This window comes from Nothobranchius furzeri, chromosome 19, assembly GCF_043380555.1.
Source record: "Nothobranchius furzeri strain GRZ-AD chromosome 19, NfurGRZ-RIMD1, whole genome shotgun sequence".
Lineage (NCBI taxonomy): Eukaryota > Metazoa > Chordata > Actinopteri > Cyprinodontiformes > Nothobranchiidae > Nothobranchius > Nothobranchius furzeri.
Genome location: NC_091759.1, coordinates 14,552,437 through 14,572,742, shown reverse-complemented (window position 1 = coordinate 14,572,742; position 20,306 = coordinate 14,552,437). Strand labels below are relative to the sequence as shown.

The 20,306-nt window shown below is 43.3% G+C and overlaps 1 protein-coding gene across 3 annotated transcripts in view; it reads right to left on the bottom strand.

Annotated features, from left to right (window-relative positions):
• ctnnal1 (catenin (cadherin-associated protein), alpha-like 1) overlaps window positions 1-20,306 on the bottom strand; it is an 86,651-nt gene that overhangs the window by 12,995 nt on the left and 53,350 nt on the right. For all 3 annotated transcript variants that reach the window (XM_015973305.3, XM_015973306.3, XM_070547657.1), the window contains 7 exons: window positions 14,601-14,788; window positions 12,012-12,131; window positions 7,203-7,292; window positions 6,878-7,048; window positions 6,081-6,281; window positions 759-845; window positions 397-555 (listed from right to left, as the gene is read on the bottom strand). In XM_015973305.3, coding sequence (XP_015828791.1) covers window positions 397-555; window positions 759-845; window positions 6,081-6,281; window positions 6,878-7,048; window positions 7,203-7,292; window positions 12,012-12,131; window positions 14,601-14,788 — 1,016 coding nt within the window. The remainder of the gene's footprint in view (window positions 1-396; window positions 556-758; window positions 846-6,080; window positions 6,282-6,877; window positions 7,049-7,202; window positions 7,293-12,011; window positions 12,132-14,600; window positions 14,789-20,306) is intronic.

Sequence of the window (20,306 nt, the reverse complement as noted above, 5' to 3'; positions counted from 1 at the left end):
CCACTCTCTACCGCGGGCATCCCGACCAGCTGCATCACTGTGTGGTACGGCAGCTGCACCGCATCGTCAGAATTCTCTGAATACAGCGAATAGTGAGAGCATCTGTGAAGATCAGCAGTGCCCCATTTCCCTCCTTCCAGGACATCTATCAAACCTGCCCGACCAAAGTCACGACCATTGCGGGTGACTCCGCCCATCCCTCATTCCGCCCTCTGGGGGGGGGGGAGCCTCCAGGCCCGGAACCAGCAGAATCTGACAGTCTCTTTCATCATTAAACTGGTTAAAAATGATGCAAAGAAAAATGATAAAAAATTTTCTTTCAAACTAACAAACTTTCTATCAGCCTTGCTTCTTAATGTCGCTGCCCCCCCCGCCCTCCACCCCCAACTCTCCCACCTCCACCAGCTGGTCCTTCTGCTCCGTGAGCGTGCGCGAAGACTCCGCCACTGCCTCCAGGTTCCCTTCAGCCCCCGCCGCTTTGAGAGCTCTCAGAGGCAGATGCTCCCCGTGAACTTTCAGCAAGTCTGATGCGCGGCCCACTGCCACCTTATGGAGCTGGACGGGGGGTGAGGGGGGTGGGTTAATGATTAAAAGAAGGAGAAATTAATGAATTTGAGGCAGAAAGATGACCAGAGGAGACAAAGTGAGCTTGACAGCTGAAGCGATGTAAATAATTGAAGATGGAAGCACTCTGCAGAGGCTCATGAGACACGTTCTGGTCTGTAGAGTCTCCGACTCTGAGGCAGACTACTGCTCACCTTGCGTCGCAGGTCACTGATGCTCTGGCACGTCTTCAGGACAGCCACCTCCATTTCCTCTGTGGCCTCTTTGGCATGGCCAGACTGCTGCTCCGGATCGAGACAAAAGGGAGAATAAACACGTGGAGCAAAGAGGTTTTAAATGCAGACAGACGAACCTGCCCGCTAATCTAACAGACGGAAGCAATTCAAGGGGAAAGATGGGAATGACAGGCTACGCGAGTGCCGGAGCAGCACACTGACATTTGTGAGCCATTTTCATCCGTTTGTGCGAGGAGAATAAAGCATCTCAGTATGTCATTTTGTGCAATCAAAGAAATGTGATTAAATTCAATTATATATTTAATAAAAGCCACAACAGTTTTCCAAATTTCAGACTGCTGAAAGAAAATTGCAGAAGTCTTCATTCTCCTCAAGCTGCTGATGCAAACGCTCCGATATACCTGGGCGGAAAGATTAACCACTAATTCTGTCTCTCCACTTTCTAAACACTGCAGCACTCGGGGTCTTTTCAAGTCTCCGCACGACCTTCAAATGCACGGATTAGACGAGGCGCTACTGTACAATTATGCAGCTGCGAGCTCTCTAAACGTTGTGGGAGAAGTTTACATCTCAGGGAAGCTGCAGCATAAAGGCTGGTGCTCTGAAAGTCTCTTACCGTTCAAAGCACCAATCCAGAGTTTTCTCCCTTTCAGCAATTATGTGTGATCATTTAGAAATCTGCTAAAGTGATAGTCTATGACATGATGTAGGCAATTTGTTTTGCTGCTAGGCCCGCCCCTATCCCATAGAACCCCATGCAATTTGAAATGAAAATATTAACCAATAGTGTTAGACATCCACTTACTTGCAGACATCAATCACATCACATACACACGGGTCAAATACGGAAAACTGATGCAGCGTTGGCGACTTTTCTCATGGACAATTAATTCTTTAAAAATATACATGTTCTTACAGTGGAGCAAAAAAGTATTTAGTCAGCCACCGATTGTGCAAGTTCTCCCACTTAAAATGATGACAGAGGTCAGTAACATAGGTATGACATAGGTACACTTCAACTGTGAGAGACAGAATGTGAAAAAATCCATGAATTCACATGGCAGGATTTTTAAAGAATTTATTTGTAAATCAGGGTGGAAAATAAGTATTTGGTCACTTCAAACAAGGAAAATCTCTGGCTCTCACAGACCTGTAACGTCTTCTTTAAGAAGCTTTTCTGTCCTCCACCCGTTACCTGTATTAATGGCACCTGTTTGAACTCATTATCTGTATAAAAGACACCTGTCCACAGCCTCAAACAGTCAGACTCCAAACTCCACTATGGCCAAGACCAAAGAGCTTTCGAAGGACACCAGGAAAATAATTAAAGACCTGCACCAGACTGGGAAGAGTGAATCTACAATAGGCAAGCAGCTTGGTGTGAAAAAATCAACTGTGGGAGCAATTATCAGAAAATGGAAGACATACAAGACCACTGATAATCTCCCTCGATCTGGGGCTCCACGCAAGATCTCATCCCATGGGGTCAAAATGATCATGAGAATGGTGAGCAAGAATCCCAGAACCACACGGGGGGACCTGGTGAATGACCTGCAGAGAGCTGGGACCACAGTAACAAAGGTCACCATCAGTAACACACTACAACGGCAGGGAATCAAACCCTGCAGTGCCAGACGTGTTCCGCTGCTGAAGCCAGTGCATGTCCAGGCCCGTCTGAAGTTTGCCAGAGAGCACATGGATGATACAGCAGAGGATTGAGAGAATATCATGTGGTGAGATGAAACCAAAGTAGAACTTTTTTGTATAAACTCAACTCGTCGTGTTTGGAGGAAGAAGAATACGGAGTTGCATCCCAAGAACACCATACCTACTGTGAAGCATGGGGGTGGGAACATCATGCTTAGGGGCTGTTTTTCTGCTAAGGGGACAGGACGACTGATCCGTGTTAAGGACAGAATGAATGGGGCCATGTATCGTGAGATTCTGAGCCAAAACCTCCTTCCATCAGTGAGCGCTTTGAAGATGAAACGTGGCTGGGTCTTCCAACACGACAATGATCCCAAACACACCGCCCGGGCAACAAAGGAGTGGCTCCGTAAGAAGCATTTTAAAGTCCTGGAGTGGCCTAGCCAGTCTCCAGACCTCAACCCCATAGAAAATCTGTGGAGGGAGTTGAAAGTCCGTGTTGCTCGGCGACAGCCCCAAAACATCACTGCTCTCGAGAAGATCTGCATGGAGGAATGGGCCAAAATACCAGCTAGTGTCTGTGCAAACCTGGTAAAGAACTATAGTAATTGTTTGACCTCTGTTATTGCCAACAAAGGTTATGTTACAAAGTATTGAGTTGAATTTTTGTTATTGACCAAATACTTATTTTCCACCCTGATTTACAAATAAATTCTTTAAAAATTCTGCCATGTGAATTCATGGATGTTTTTTCATGAGCCAGAGGTGTTGATACCATCTGTAATCGTTGGAAGTAGGGAGAGGGGCTTATGGTTATGCACATTTTTCTGCCTCTAGAGGAGAAAAAACTCCAGATTTCTGCTTTAGAGCCAAGGATGCTGAATGCCAGAGAAGACCGTCTGACTGAGCTTTAGTATAAAATCTGTTCAGGTGGGATTTTACTAGTGACGCACCGATATGAAATTTTTGGGCCGATACCGATATCGATATTAAGATCACTGTTATGGCCGATAACCAATATTTGCCGATATCAATATACTGACATTAATGCTTCTAAAGTCAGCAGATTTTGTACAGAATAAAAATGATAAAAGCTTAATTTACGTTATTAAGTAAACACACCACACACATTTACGCTTCTGAGATGACTACAATCACCGTGACATGACAGAACAAATTCACATCACCCCTCTCACCCTCTGAAACAGGAAAACAAAGATGGAAAAAATATCGGCTTGTTTTAAAAAAATTGGACCGATACCGATATATTAAAAGATTACTAACGTCGGTCAGTATTGATGCCGATATATTGTCTGTCCCTAATTTTTACGCTCCGTTGTTCCAGGAGAGCAGAGGACTGAAGAGGTTAATGAAGAGTGTGTGCAGGAGGCCATGCATTTGCTGATTAAGCTTGCAGAATTTTGTCTCAATTAAACAAACAAAACCAATTTAATTATATTAGAAAATACATTTTCACCAATACAATTTATTTTTTAAAAGATGACAGAAATGCCGTGACTCAAGGAAAAACTCTCGTCTGTATCTATGCATGCACACAGGCAATTATTTACCTGCTGAACTCTAATTTACCAATAATTATTTCCATAAATATGTCATATTTTGGGTGCTAACTGAACAAGTCACATAATCATTACCAAGCACCTTACAACATATTATGTTAATGGGGTCATAAATGAGGGTAGAGAAGAGCCCTGAGGTGTGCAAGCTGTTTGTTGTTCTTCTTGTTTACTCATCATGTTGGCTATACACAATGTCAGAGCGCAAAGACAAAGACACATTGTGCAGTTAGTGGATGCACATCAACTCTGCTGTGGTTACGGTCTTGAAGGAAACAAGTCTCATTAAATACGAGGACAGGAAAATGTAACACATTAGAAAATAAAGGGTTATAAAATCAAATTCAGGCCTGTGACCCATTCTGATTTAGTTAAAGATAAGACCTTTTTTTGTATCTGACTCAAAAACAATCAATGAAACAATCACTTTTTCATTTGTTGATCTTTGGTTTCCAGTTGAAAGAACTAATAAGTTTTACCTGTGCTGACGGTACTGAATCTGACTAACACCAAAAGTGAATGAGTGGTAGCCTAGGGCTGAGCGGTCGATCGTTTCCTGATCCAAATTACGATTTCCAACAACGTGAACGTTAAAGAGCATTTATTTTGTAATACCCCTGACAGACTCAGGACCTGATGTGTCAACTATTTTAGACATATCCAGGACTTTGCTTCTCCTAGAAAGTGTGACGGCAGCAGCGAGCGGGGTAAGGCGGGTAACGGGGGCCAAGCCCAATTCCTGAGCTGCTGAATTTGGTCAATTTTCCGTGTTTATCTTTTTATGGCAACACCACAGCCGATATTATCACTGTCTGCAGTCTTCTGTCTCTCATTTTCTGTGCATTACTTCATGAGTTTGCGACGGAGAGGATGATTCTCCGACTTCCTGCAACAGCAGAACGATATTTACCGTAATAACACGAAATAGACTTGAAAGTGCAACTTCTCTTCTTTTAAAACCCTGTTTGTATTTTTCTGCTGGCACAAACCGTCAGAGTTACGGTACTAGGAAGCATGCTGGGTTAACTCTGCATGTCTGATTTTGTTAACAAATACATGTAAAATCTATGCTTACCTTTAGTTTCCCTCCTTACATCTTTAGAGCAATAGCTTTTGCTGCTTTGATAGCATGACGCCATTTCCCATCGTGTTTATAAATAATACTGTACACTGTGAATATTGTGCTGCAGCTTGTTCAGGAGAAAATTGTGGATATGTTTATGTTTATGTGCTTAGCAGACGTTTTTACCCAAAGCAACTTACAATTTTTTTAACCTACAGGGCATGTTGTGATAGAATTTAAATCACAATTTCTGTCTTTTCCTAAAATGGTTCAGCCCGAATTTAGACATGCAGTAATTAGTGTTCCGAGGAAACCTATCCAATGGTTCATGAACTAAAGGAGTCATCACCTGTTACTACCGTGGATATCTACATCATATTAAGGTCATTTTTAGGCCATAAAAATAATAAGTTTTAGAAAAATAAATAAAAGTGCTTTTCTGACCCTTTTTTGGTAAAGGACGTTTTCTCGCGAGAGCACGCGAGATTTTTCGGCTGTGCCGGACGCATCATTTGGAATCGTATGATGTTCAGGGAAGATCCCGTCTTTCTCGCCTTTACTTGGCTAGAAGGGCTCTACTCTGATTTGATTTAGCAGCAAAGCTGTCCATATATGGTACTGTACATCCTGCCTTCGTGACGACAGTAAGGATCTTGTTTTGGAGTGCGCATGCTCGTAGGGTGCACGTGGGCTGGTTGAGGAGGCAAAAAGTAAAAAAAAAAAAAAAACGATCCAATGTTAAAGATCGACATTCAGGCCAGTGAAAAATCATTAGGAAGCCATTATATACACTTGGAAACGTGTATATAAAAGTGGAAAAGTGAACATTTCAGGCGATCACTCCTTTAAAAACAAACAGACATCATTGTTAAGACTGACAGGAACTCTAAGTGAAAAGATTTTGTTCCTAATTTTGTGTCCTGCTGTAGATAAACACCCCTGCAGGAATGAATGCATATGCACGAGGCTGACCTCCAGCCCGTGCCAACGTACCGCCTCAGCCCAGGCGTGTACCAGCTGCTGGGTGTCCTGGCGCAGCAGCTGGCACAGACCGAGGATGGCCTGACGCTGCTCGTGACTGGTGTAGGCAGAATCAGTGAAGTCCTCTGTCCTCTCCACCAGGGACTCCAGCTGACTGGCCATGTCCTGTGGCGTCAGAGAGTACAGGTTCTCCCGCAGGCACTCCACACATGACTAGGGGGGGGGGGGGGGTGTGTTAGGGAGAAAAAGATTGATGCAGTGACTGTTTTTTTAAAAAGCACACAAGAAAATGAAATATTGAGACTTGGGTTCACACTTTAATCCACTAAAGATGTAAAATAAAACCAAGCTCTAGAACTTAAAGGCTAATGAGTTTCTCATCCCGTCTGTCTCTCTTTTTAAACCAAGATCAGTTTTAAGAAAAATACGATGGCCAGTTTTTATCCATCTCTACCATTATAATCTTACTGAAAGCAAACCACCACCATCTCCATTAAAACCCTTCTTCCTTTCTTTTTCAAAGAAGAAGCCCTCAAAATGTTATTTTTTCTTTAACAAGGGTTTGATTCTTTCATCTGTCGGCGAACAAGATGAAGAGTCGATTAGTCACGTTTGAAGCTTCAATCAACATTTTGAATGCAGAAACGGGTAAGTCTGCAACCACAGTTTGCACTGCTGAGAGATCTCGACATAAGTGTGTGGATTCTGAAGTACTTCTCCTCTGCTCAACAAGTTCAAATGTTTTGTTTGCTGGCAGAAGTCAGAGGAGCACCGGTAACGCTCCTGAGCGTGTTATTTTCTGAGGCTACCTTGAAGTCTTTGATGCTGTTGTAGATGCTGGTAGGAAGGACCTTGCTCTCCCCACAGCCCCGCGCCTCGGTAACTATCTCGATGACCTGCTCCAGGGCACAGCGCATTCGGTGGAACACGGCGTCTTTGTTGATCCTCGCCGACTCGCAATCTGGGTGCCTCAGGCAAGTCTGGAGAAGAAGTGAAGGGTCAATGCTTGTGACCTCGCCCCAACTCGACTTTTACATGAATCAGATCGTGCTGGAGACCTTGAAGTAAAAAAAATCTAGAGATCGTCCTAAAATGTTTAGTGAATTGTGATCAATAATGTCTTGTTTTTTTTACCTTGGAGGCTGTGAGGAGCATCATGGTGCATTTCTCCAGCACTGCTCTGGCTGCTGCCATTCTGGCTTTTTTCTTTTCATCTTTCAGGTCCTGCAGCACAGCAAAATACAACAAACAATATTACTTAAAGAACAAGTTCACTCCTTTTTTTCTATTAATCTGCTGTGACCTCTGGTATAAATGAATAAGGAATTCATTGATTTGTGAGTCAATCTCTGCGGGGAACATTAGCTCTGGTGCTCCTGTGTACGGAGGTAAAGTTAGCCGGAGGAGAGCAGAACGCGGCAGGTTTTAGAGTTTTATTTCCTGTTATTAGGATATCTCTCGTGATTGGCTAACAGAAACGACTCTACCGCTGACTCGGTTTGATCTTAAACTTTGATGTTTTATCTCCGTATAGAACACAAGTCTGAAGGTGTTCTGCTGAATGGTGGAGTTGCTAATGCTAACGATCAGCTTCTACTAGCCGAGACGTTCTCTACCGTTTCCTGGGCTCTAAACCAACAACAGCCTTCCCCGTCGCGAGTCAAGATGGGTGAGTCCATGAATGTTAGTGACAGTGTGACGTAGATCTGTCCTGATTTTCTTGTCTGAGCATTTTTTACGTCTATCTTCTATCAGCGGCTAATGCAGGAAACTATTTTCATGTTCAGCCAGCATGTTGAACCAATCATATTTCAAACACAACAAGTAATAAAAATGGGTTCTCAGTGAACTTAGTCTTTAAAGCAGTAATTCAGCTGAAACCTGTTGAAGATAAATTATGAGAGACGAGCATCTTTAATGTTTAGCCTAACCCTCCATTTACACTGGGTGAGTGAGTGGTGCATTACAGAGCGTTACGCACGGAACACACCAGACATGGAAGCGCGACGATGCACCACGAAGTGCCGTGGAACGACGAGTGCTTCTAATTGGCGCCCTTAACCTACGCTCTCGGTCGCATCAGCTGCAAAGCGCCATGAAAGCTCGCGCCGTGCAGCGATCGTTTCGGCATGGGCTCCGATTCTTTCGTGAGTTGTGAGTGAGCCGCGCCAATTCTGGCAGGAAGTCAAACAAAAGCAGAAGAGGCCGGCAAATTTAGCACAATAAAAGGACATTTTCAAAATAAAACACCGCCATTGATAAACGTGATCATTTTTGTGTATCTAAACAGACTAGAGATAAAAATGAACAAACACACACACTCTCACACTCACACACACACTCACACACACACACACACACACACACACACACACACACACACACACACACACACACACACAGCAAGGGCATGGGGGTTTGGAAAACAGTAGGCGTGAGCAGAAGCCTTCGTTGAAAATTCTCGCCTGATGTGAACAGAGGAGGAGCGGACAGCGCACGGATTTCGTGAGCGATCCGCTTTGCAGCTGGTGTGTTCCGGGCGTTACAAGAAAGTCGATCCCCACCGCGAGCGAGTCAGAAGTACTTTAAGCTACCATCCACTCCAATAGTTGTTGATATTTTGGTCTATGCTTTCTCCTTTGTAATACTATTTGCACAAAAAGGAAGTGTGGTGACATATAACGTTGCAAGTTTCTACTACAAAAATAAGTTGTTCTTCATGCTGAAAAACATTGATGCTCTCCTGGAACGTTGAAGGGAGCAAATGATACCTTTGGTCAGTGCATGGTCTAAAAATGCAATGTTTACATACTTAAGCAATTGTAAATCTGCATTTGTCTTTTATTTTGAAATTCACCAGAAGCTTTACATTTTACAGAGAATGATTCCCTGCTTGGCCTTATGTTAACAGCAGAGTTTAACGCATTCTGAAGGTGTGGTGCGTGTAAATAAATCCAGAACTCTATCCTTTTAATGGTGCGGCGACAAGTTTCTGGAAAGCATCTGAAATGCGGCGTGACCAAACCAAATAATTGGTTCTTTTAGCTACGCAGACACGCAGCTGCCAGAACACTCTGCTCACGCTCCCAGTGTTCATCAGTGGTAATAGGTGAACCACTTTGCCATTGAAGCATCAAAAAGTTTAAGAGCTCTTACATGAAATGAGCTGCGGCTCTTTAGCACGCTCAGCTAGCGATGGATAGGTGTTCCAGGAGATGTATGGAGAGGTGACAGGAAGCGTACGCTGACCCGGTTGTCTCAGCAGTTGCATCTTCATACTGAATCGGCCCTTTTGGGACTTTGGTGACTCAGCGATAGTTTTGGCAGAGTGACATCACCGATCAGCTCCAAAAGATGTCCACAGACATTAATTGTGCTAAAGACATTTTATACTGTCAAAGTACGCCACAATTTAATCCGTTATGGTGCTTTCACTCCATTTTGAATGACTAGAAGAAACGTGGTAAGTCTGTGGGAGTCCGAAAAGTGCCGTGACTAACGGCGTTGTGTGTGTGTGTGTGTGTGTGTGTGTGGGGGGCTTCTGGTGCAAATGGGATTTTAACCCAGAGTCATCCCAACTTATTTTCTTTTACTTGCATTCGGCTTCACCAGCAACTCAAACTTTACAAATGCCGGTTCCAACTGAGTTAAACACAAGTCTTGCCAAGCAACTCTACTGGGCCATTCCTGAGTGCATACCCCAATGCGGGTACTTGTTTGGTTCATGAAATCTCCCATAAAGTGGCCCTTTAGGGCCGGCCTTGTGAAATGGAGACGCGTTCATGCCGTGAAGGTTCGGTAAAGACTACCTGGAAGTTCTGATAGTGGAAATGGTTCTATTATTTAGTTCTATTTCCAGTGAGCGATGAGTGAAAAAAGCAGAGGGGTAATAATTTCTTCACTTTTTATTTATGAAAATTACAACTCGCGTTTGTACGCTGATTGCAGGTATTTTGGACAAAGGTGTCGTCGTATGAAACTCACATAGAAAAATAACATAAAAAGGGAGTTATGTTGACATCTTTTTCCATCATTGTGCGCATGCACGAGTGGAAAAAACAGAAGCAATATGGCCTGCTATCAACATGCGAGTAGGCTACACTTCTAAGAAGGTTCACGCACAAAATCCCAGATATATAAACACGTTACCATCCAAAGACAGGAGGAGGTTCAGAGGCAAACTTTTTGAAGAGAAAATTAAAGTGATTAAAGCCTGTAAGAGCTCTGGTGATGACAGAAAACGCAGTGATGGGTGCCTTTTGCGCAGAGAGAATGCGCCTGTGACTCTGCGCCGGGAGGACTGTGTCTACCGGGCAGCAGAGCGCAGACGTGGCAGCGGGAGCGCAGCAGCAGGTGAAGCGCGTCCATAATCAGACGTCATCTTCCTCCAACATATACAAGGTAGCAGACGCAGGGGTGGCGTCTTTTTCCACACGAATGCAGTTGGACCTATGGATCAAGGAGCGTCTGAGGGGCTGAATAAATAGTTTGGAGACAGTTTGCTGGTGTGGAGTGTTTGTGTGTGTGACCCCGACGTAGCTGCACGGCTACAGCTTCCTAATGCACCAAACGAGCCTGCTTGGGAGGGGCGGGACAGCGCTGGAGAGCTGTGGATGGCTGGTATTTACTTTTTTTTTTGGGGGGGGGGGGGTTAGAAATCGCTGCATTTTCAACTAATAAATGACCGGTAAAACTACCAGTAGTCATCATACCCTGAAAAAAGTCCCAGTACTAAAGCACTGGACGTCATAAAAGATCCTCCCACAGAAAGAAAGAAAATAAAACGTATCGCCTCCAAGGACAGAAGTGTAATCATCAGAGGGACGGACATCAAAAGCAAATCGCACCCTGTCTGTTTCTACCAACAGAATGTACAATATCTGTATGTAATACTTTTGTGGTACTATGTGATAAGTTCCTAGTTTGCTTCACAGTAAACCAAACACAGAGGTAAAATATCTGGAACATCTTTAGCATTTTAAGAATATTTAGTTACAGCGATCTCTATTTCTGATAGCTAAAGTTATTAAAGGAACTGGTAAGACTGTACAGAATAATCCCACAGAAACTCACTTCAAAAGATCCTAACTATCTATATAAGTTACAACAGTAAACTTGCAGGGCAGCTGAGTGACACAGAAAAAACACATTTGTTTGCAAGTTCACAAACAAGAAACTTCGGAGTCTCTAGTAAAAAGCGTCAAGAGCGACAGAGAGACACGCCAGCAGAATGTAAAACAAGACGTTCTGTTTGTCGCCCTGCATGTATTCCACATAGAAATAGAGCATCTGAATTATGTAGACTCAGGATTTGAAAAAGGCAGCTGAATCAACTCCTCTCTAGGCACGTTGCCACAGATCACAAAGATTATGTGATTATCTGTCATTATTTTTGCGCCCCTGCGCTCGTCTGGCTTCAATAGATGGAGATGGTGCCTCCTCGAAAAGGATGCACGCTTATGCATGCATGTGCACGGAAGTGCACGAGTGGGAGTGAATACGACCGCCCAAAAAAAGAAAACAGAGCAGCAACGAGGAGCGATGGGGAGAGACGTGATGTGTGTTTCAAAACGAGAGAGGAATGGCTGCCTCTCCCTCCCTGTTGAGATATCGCAGCCGCTGCACTTCACATCAGCGTGTGCAGGCGGAGCGCTTCAACTGCAGGAGGTGACTGAAGGAAACTTTGCAGAAACAAATAATAAAACATGGTACTTAACTGTTCTATATAGTTTACTGTTTGGATTATTGATTTGTTCTGAGTTTGCTGCACTTCATGTACTCTCTGCAGGTTTCACCACCTGCTCATGAAAATCACTGTTTGCCAGATTGCTGCAGGATTTTACAGTATTTCATTGGACGAGAGATTTTTTTTTCAAAGTGATTGGATGATTGCAATGTTTAAAAAAAATCTAAATCAGGAAGGTTTTATCAAACCCTACTCACGTTCTGTCTGTCTCCTGTGAGGTGAGCGAATTCCACCATCTCGTTGCCAAACTGGCTGAAAATCTGTACAAACTCCTGGAACGTGCTGACTCTTTCCAGTTTGTCGAGCGTTACGAGAACCTGCCACGAGGGAGAGTATCAGAACACAGAAATGCTTTAAAAATACTTGTTTTAGTTAGTAGAAATCACAAATTAAAGCAAAATCAAATAAGTGGACTAGTCCAATTCAAACATGGATAAATGTGTTAGTGCCACAAAATGAATATCAGACATTGCTTTTGAATTGTGGTGCGATAAAAAAAATTGACAAATAAATGAGGCTGGCCTGGACAAAACAATGGTGCCCGTAATTTTTCCACCTGTCGTCTTGAAGAAGCCTCTCCAGTCGTCTCAGATTTAATGGGCTCCTTCCCCAGCCTGCATGCTTCAGCTCTGTTTGGCTCACTATCCTGTTGGAGGGCTCTTGATTCGTGGCTGAAACCAAGCTTTCTGACAGTGGGAACACATTTCACTCTAGAAAACCTGTTATGACCTTATTGGACCCAACCCGACTCCAAACACTCTTTATCTTTTCAATGTAGCCAATCTGACCTAGAACAGAACCAAGCCGTGTCCCACATGAGCTACAGAGCTATTTTAGTCTGGAGCTAAGCTCTAATCTCTTTGGAAGTTGTACCGAGCTCCTTGGTTACCATTCATATGAATCATCTCTATAACATGTCATCTATGTTTTCTTGTGTTCACAACAAGTGAGGTAGGCTACAATCCCTTAAACCTTAAAGACCAAGTTCACTGAGAAACCACTTTTTACTTGTTATTATTTAAAATACGATTGGTTACTCTGATTTTAACATTCAGGCTGAACAACTTCTACCCCTATTTCCTGCATTAGCTTCTGATAAGAAAAGCCAGTCAGATCTATGTCCCATGAAAATCAGAATTCGTGGACTCACCCATCTTGGCTCATGACGGTGAAAGTTGCTGCTGATTTAGCATCCAGGAGAGAGCCGAGAACGTTTCAGCTAGCAGAAGCTAACTATTAGCATTAGCAACTTCACCACACAGCCAAACACAGGCTTGTGTTATTTGTGGAGATAAATCATCAATATTACAGAGAAAACAGAGCCACTGTTAGCCAATGAGAGGTGAGATGTCATGAAATAAGATTGCCAAACCTGCCATGTTCTACTCCGGCTACAGTGACGTGCCCAGATCTTTTAAAATGGGGTGGTGCACTTCTTTATGCATTGGTGGCACCAATGGTTATGCTTTATTTTTTACCCCAAGCTTTTTGTGGACAAGTCTATTTAATGGGAATTCTGTAAGGTGGCCAATCAGATTCCAAGGGTGGCATGTGCTACCCCAGACCACCCCCTGGACACACCCCTGTCTGGCTAACTTGTACTTCCCGAAACAAGAGCACCAGGGCGTTGGTCCAACAGAAATCGACTCACAAGTAATTAATTTATACTAGAGACCACTGCAAATGTGTTGGAAGACCCAATTAACTTAAACCTCTGATTAATGTGAAATGTAGACAGGCTCAAGCTGCTCGGAGGTGGACGTCTAGCCTTTACCTTTAACATTCTGGTCAAGAAGCATCTCTCTAATCTCCAGAGACAACTCTGTCCTTATTTTTCTCTGGTCCATGTTCAGTGTGGTACACACCCTGTTACCAAACAGCACTGAGACTACTTTCACCCTTTAAACAGTTATCATACACTTGAAGACATGCTAATGTGATGCTAATTTTAGAGCATACCATACATGTGCTCACTCTCGTATTAATCGTTTCTAGGGGTACCATTATTTAGTCCAGGTTTCATTAGCTTTGTAATAAGGATCGACTTGAACCACAATTCAAATACTACGTGTAATTTTTAAGTGTACGTTCAGTCACTTTTCAAATTAGTGTTATTTACATCAGTTTCAAGTTCTTTCAGACCACTGTAGATGTTTAACTCTTTAACGGAGCAGTACAAACCATTTCATCCATCACGGATGCTGAGCTACGTTCAAAAATTACCAACATTAAAAGCTACCAGGCCAGTATTCCACAACATACTTTTATTAATGACTGTATTAGATACAAAATTATTACCATAGTGAAATGTGACATAACGTACTCAGATCAGACAGAACAGCTGTAATTTAATCTAATAACTGTCCACATGAGACGCTAACGTAGCTGTTGAAGAGATGCTAGCTGGCAGCACCAATGAAGCAGCTTTTATCTGTGTCGTACAAAGAGATCTAATTGTGTTTGCCAGTAATGGAGAACAGGGGGCTGTTGAGTGTCTGCCCAAACAAAGCTAACCAGTCATGATTAAGCCCTCCTGTTTCCATTCTTGTCTCAGTCTACAGATACACCCGCATCACGCTGTCTGGCTGACAGCATCGCTAAGAACCAACAAGAGAGGGTGGGAGAGCCCGTCTCAGAAGGTGTTTTTATGTGGCTGCTCCCCTTCAATTACATCCAGAGTTCTCTTTCAGAGGGCTTATCTGCTAGGAAGTAAGGGAGTTGGCTAGTGTCTGTGTGGCAGAGCGTATACGCTTCAAAGTAGGGTTTCTGATTTCTGAGTGCCTTACCTTGTTGCGTGATGTGATTATCTGTTTGATGACAATGCGATCGGCAAGGACAAGGACTTTAGTGACTGAGGAGAGGAGAAGGCGGGCAGCCTTTACCATCCCCGTTCTATCACTGAACACCGAAACTTGACTGTCTGACTGGGACTGCATGGCTGATCCCACATCAGTCAGCTGGGCTATGGCATCACCTGCAAGGGATAAGAGAAATGTGTGGTTAGGTCCAGCAGTGGAGCTGGAACGGTAATGTGGTCAGATTTTCAAAAGCTTTTCATGGATATCGGACAAACTGGTTATAATCCTCTTGGTGGCAATAAATGCAATCGAGTGTTTGTGATAATTAGTAAATGTGGGTTACTTTGGTTATTGAAAAGGGGACATGATCAAATCAAATCAAATCAACTTTATATATAAAGGGCATTCACTTGGCCAAAATGGACAAACAAAGCGCTGTACACCAATAAAAAGCACCACAACAGGACAGACATATAACCATTTAAAATACAATGAGCAATCCATTAGAAATACAATAAGAAATCCATTAGAAATACAATAAGAAATCCATTTAAAATACAATACGAAATCCTGAGAGCAAGTTCGCAATCCATATCCGGCCTACTTCCCCCAACTTCAATGTCCAAACGCCAGCGAGAACAGATGTGTTTTTAGTCTGGTTTTAAAGGTTTCCAATGATTTGGCCTGCTTTACATCAGCTGGCAGCTCATTCCAGAGACTTGGTCCAAGTACTGAAAAGGCACGACTCCCACGAGACTTCAGGCTGTACCTGGGCACAGTTAGTAGTCTCTGGTCAGCTGACCTAAGGAAACTCACCGGGACATGTTGGTGGATGATTTCAGACAGATATTTAAGTGCCCCTGAGTTTAACGCCTTAAACACAAACAGGATGACCTTAAACCTGATGTGATAAAAGACAGGGAGCCAATGCAAGGCAAGTAGGATTGGTAATATGTTCAGACCTCCTGGTAGATGTTAACAACCGAGCAGCCGAGTTGTGAACCGCCTAGAGGCGTGCTATTGGAGCTTGCCTAAGCCCCGCATATAGCGAGTTGCAATAATCCAGCCTGCAGGTAACAAAGGCATGGATCACAGTTTCCAAATGACTATGTGACAGAAAAGGCTCAATTTTCGCTCTGCGGCGTAGATGAAAAAAGCAAGATCTCACGATTCCGTTCACTTGAGCATCAAATCTGAGCTCTAAGTTAGTGACCACCGCCTTCTGATGCGGTGCCAGAGTCAAAAAAATCAAGCCCTTGGGCACCTCCTAGGGCACATATGTCAGACACAAGGCCCGCGGGCCAGATGCGGCCTGCGGAGCATTTTTATGTGGCCCGCGAGATAAATATCAAAAATATATTAAAACTGGCCCGCTGGCCGATTTTACCGCAAAGACTTCAAATCCCATGATGCTTTGCGGCGTCAGCGCGGAGCCGACGCGCCCCCTCCTTTGTGTTTTTTCAGCGCCTGCTGCTGGTCTCTGCAGCTCCGCTGTCTCGGACAAACTACACTCCTCTCACTCAGCGCCGAGTTCACTCAGCTGTTTTCTGACGTTGAAGCCCAGAAACGGAGATTCTAGCTGCTCAGTAATGTGTTCACGACTGAAAGAGAAAGTTTTCCAACTAACATCCAGACAGAGCTGATATAACTCCAGCGAGCAGCGACACGCTCAAACCAGCATGACTCTGTGGTTGTGTTTCCTCCCTGACACACAACAACGTGGTCAAGCTGCTCAGACATGTTCATCAGCACAAACCTATGTGAGCACCTGTTGTCATCTAATGTTGTCATTATTATGATGAAGATGAACAAAACAACAGGAGTCTCCTCCTCAGCTCAGATCAACCCCATGATGCAGGTATCTGGCTGGAACAGGTGAGCATCACAGTAAACCAGTGGAGCAAACTGAGCTTTAAATATGTTGGTTTTATGCTCGTTTTCTGCTCCAAAACATGAAAGTTAACAGGTGAGATGTTGCATTTTCATTTAAGATAAAATGATATTTTTATCTTGTTGTTGGCCCGTGAGAAAAGATTTAAAAGATTTTAAAAATGCTGATTATACCATAAGTAATGAATACCACTGATGCCTTTTATTTAAAACTGACTTGCTTGTGTGTAATTTGGTTATTCCACATTCAGTGTTAATGCAGAAATAAGTTTGTTTCCAAATTTAAAGGTTCAAAATTGCATATATGTTGATAAAGAAAATGTGCAAATTTGCCGTCACTTTTTCAAAAAATATTAAGTTTGGCCCTCGACTCCGTCCCAGAGTTTCATTTCGGCCCCGTGTGAGTTTGAGTTTGACACCCCTGCTCTAGGTGGTAAAAAGCAGGCAGACAGTAACATTATCCATATGAACAGCAGGAGGGACCAGCAACATTCATCTTTTAACTGTCAGCAGAATTTCCCATGAACTCTACACTACACCTCTATTTATATTAGCTGTGATCTGCTGCTGTTCCTGATCACATCACTACCAGGTCACATTGTGCTTTAGCAAAATGCTAGAATCTAACTTTTTATAGATGCATTTCTCTGATTCTGAATGCTCCCATTCAACAGAAAGAACACTGATTTAGAAGAAGTGACAGCCTTTGTAAGTGCAGAAGCAGCTAAGTTTAAGTGTGAATGGGATTCATGGTACAAGACATGACGAGGCAGATTATTGCACCTCCTTTCAAACAGCAAAGGGAATCATAGACAACTTCCAACCTGATGTTAGCAACTCTGAAAGCCAAAAATGAGAGAAAGAAGCAACACAATAGTCCCGACTGGACATGTAAAATGATTACTGCATATTTTGAGGCTAAAAAAGACCTTGTGCAGCTAAAACCGAGCCAGTCTAAAGGGCAACACCTCCGAGTCTTTCTCAGACTCAAGGTTGGAATGGAGACCAATAAAACTATATTCAGCACAGAGGGACACAACCTATGGCAAGTCGACTCAGACATCACTGCAGCCTTTGTCTGAGACAGTTTAGGGGTAGAAAACTTAAACACCTTCACACAGTGGGAAAATCCATAGTGAAACTTAGCGATTAAACTAGTTAACAATCAACTGCAACTTATTTTACTCATAAAAGTTAGAAATTTTGTAAAAACAAAGAACTTCTTTTATCAAACTAAAATGAGAAAGGAGATTAACCCTCACAGGCTCAAAATAAGTTTTAATAAAAGGATGAACAACTAAGTCCTTCAGGGGTATATTTCTGAGGAGAAAAATGCTCATGGAATACGTATGTGGAGTAACCAGGTAGGTGGGTTTTAACTGTTGCACATCTGCAACGCCTGCCTCCAGAGGGTTAAGGTTGGTTTATGCTTGACGCGTCCGCGAGGTCCGCACAGCTCCGCGCGGAAAAGTTGCGTCATTTTAACAACCACGCCCCTCCACCGCGTCTCCGCACAGCCCAAGATTTCCGCAACGCGCACCTCGGAAAATTTCTAACCACGCGGACGGACGGACGCGGAAAAACATGGCGGACTGGCAACAACTAGTATGGCAGAGGTTCGTAAATACAGACTTTTGTATGCTTCAGCTCTCAGAGATCACCGTGATCAACATGTTGTTAATAATTCTTGGAGAGAAATAGCTCGCACTGTCGGAAAAGACGAGGACGCTGTTAAAAATGCTGAAATGCCACATTGTAAACAGTCATTTCTACTTCTACTATGGTGTGGTGTTGGATGCATGCTGTAGAGCTCCATGCTGCCCCCTACAGTTTGGGAGAATATTGGCTCACCGCAGAGACGAGCCGCATGAACCATAAACGCTGCAAGTTGTGAAGCGCGTTCCATCCGCGAGCCGCATCACCGCGCGGAAAGTGAATGCGTCAAGCATAAACCAAGCTTAAAGGAGAACATTCGCAGAAAAAGCCAAACCTCTTCTGAAGGCTGAAGGGGGAAATAGGCTGATGTCGGGTCAAGCAGCTCCATTGTCTTTTTGGGTTTGGCTGGATGTTTGATCATCTACACAGCCTCATGAGGTCACAAAAACCTGCACTGATAGCCTGTATTCCAGTACTATGTACTAGTACTAGTATGTGCCTTTAATACGCCCATTTATCCTTCCAGCTTCACCGAGCAGCCAGCTCTGTTGTAGTGTGAGTACTTCATGTGCTCATAAACCTTAAAGCTTTGTTTCACACTGTTTTCAGGTTTAAAACAGAACATGCTAGGAGTTCATCTTGATCCCAGCTGCCATCTTTCACTCCTTTCATCTCTCTGAAGCCGAACAAGCGAGTGAGACAGGGAGAATGAGTTAAGACTCAGATCCAACAGACTGCCTGCCTCATTAGATGTCTCCAACACTCAGATGATGGCTAGCATCTAATTAAACAAGTGGGTTTTATTTAATTCGTTACAGCGTAGCAGGCTGAAGTTTTATTAAACCTTCCCACTAGCTAGGTGTGAGACAAACATCAGACCTTTTGCTAACCGATGCTCGTCTCCCATGACGACCTAAAGACGGCTTCGATAAACAAGAAACTCATTTTTATCACTCAGGATGTTTATACAATTTTTAATGAAGGGTCAGAGGTCAGAAAGAAAAGTAAATCAGCGAACAACTGCTCAAAGCCTGTTAGGAAAACACAAAGAAAAACTGTGAAAACACTTCCCTGAGAGGAAATAAAATGTGATGAATTGGAATAAATTAGTCCCACTAGGCAACACACACACACACACACACACACACACACACACACACACACACACACACACACACACACACACACACACACACACACACACACACACACACACCAGTTTATTCTCCTCCCACCTGCCGCCTCTTTGTTGGAGTTTTAGCCGTCATTACAGATCGGCACCGTGCAAGGATTAAACGCTTTGCTACACACGCCCCTCCATCCAACCTAAACCCATTGTTGTAACGTTGCGTCCAAAGTACTATGCAGCTCGACATTTTCTTTCCTCCTTAACAAATAAAAATCTGGGTTTTGTGCTGAGAAGATTTACATCTACACAGGCGAGAAAAGCGTATAAACCGTTTTACGATTGTCATGGGATTCTTTCTCTGATCTTAAGTTTAGGTTTTGCGCTGGACAAAAAAAATTAGCCAACTAGAAAACATTTTTTTTAACTTGGGGGTTGTCCTTCACTCAGTCCTTTCATAAAAGTATTTATCTTAATCTTCATGTTTTGGGTCATTGTCTTGTTTCTGTGTTTAAAGATCAAGTTCACTTGTTTTTTGAATCGTTTGCAGTGGTTTCTAGTAAAAAAGAATGCCTTGTTAGTCAATTTCTGTGGGAAAAGCTCTGGCGCTTCCGTTTCAGGAACTAGACATGAGCCAGAGGAGAGGTGAGCAGAAGATGGCAGGATTTGGAGTCTTACTTCCTCATATTAAGACAACTCTTTTCTGATTGGCTAATGGTGACTCTGTTTGCTTTGAAACTTTGATGTTTTATTTCCACAAATAACGCAAGCCTGAAGGAGTTCTGCCATTTTGTGGAGTTGCTAATGCTAATGGTTAGCTGCTACTAGATGAGACGTTCTCTGCCGTTTCCTGGATGCTAAACCAACAACATCCTTCCCCATCACGAGCCAAGATGGGATAGATTTTACAGTGGGGCGTAGATCTGCCTGGCTTTTCTAAGCTGTCTATTTTACTTCCATTAGCTTTGGTTAGCTTGGTTAGCTTAGATAGCTCATAGCAACATCGGCTCAGAGTTAAATGG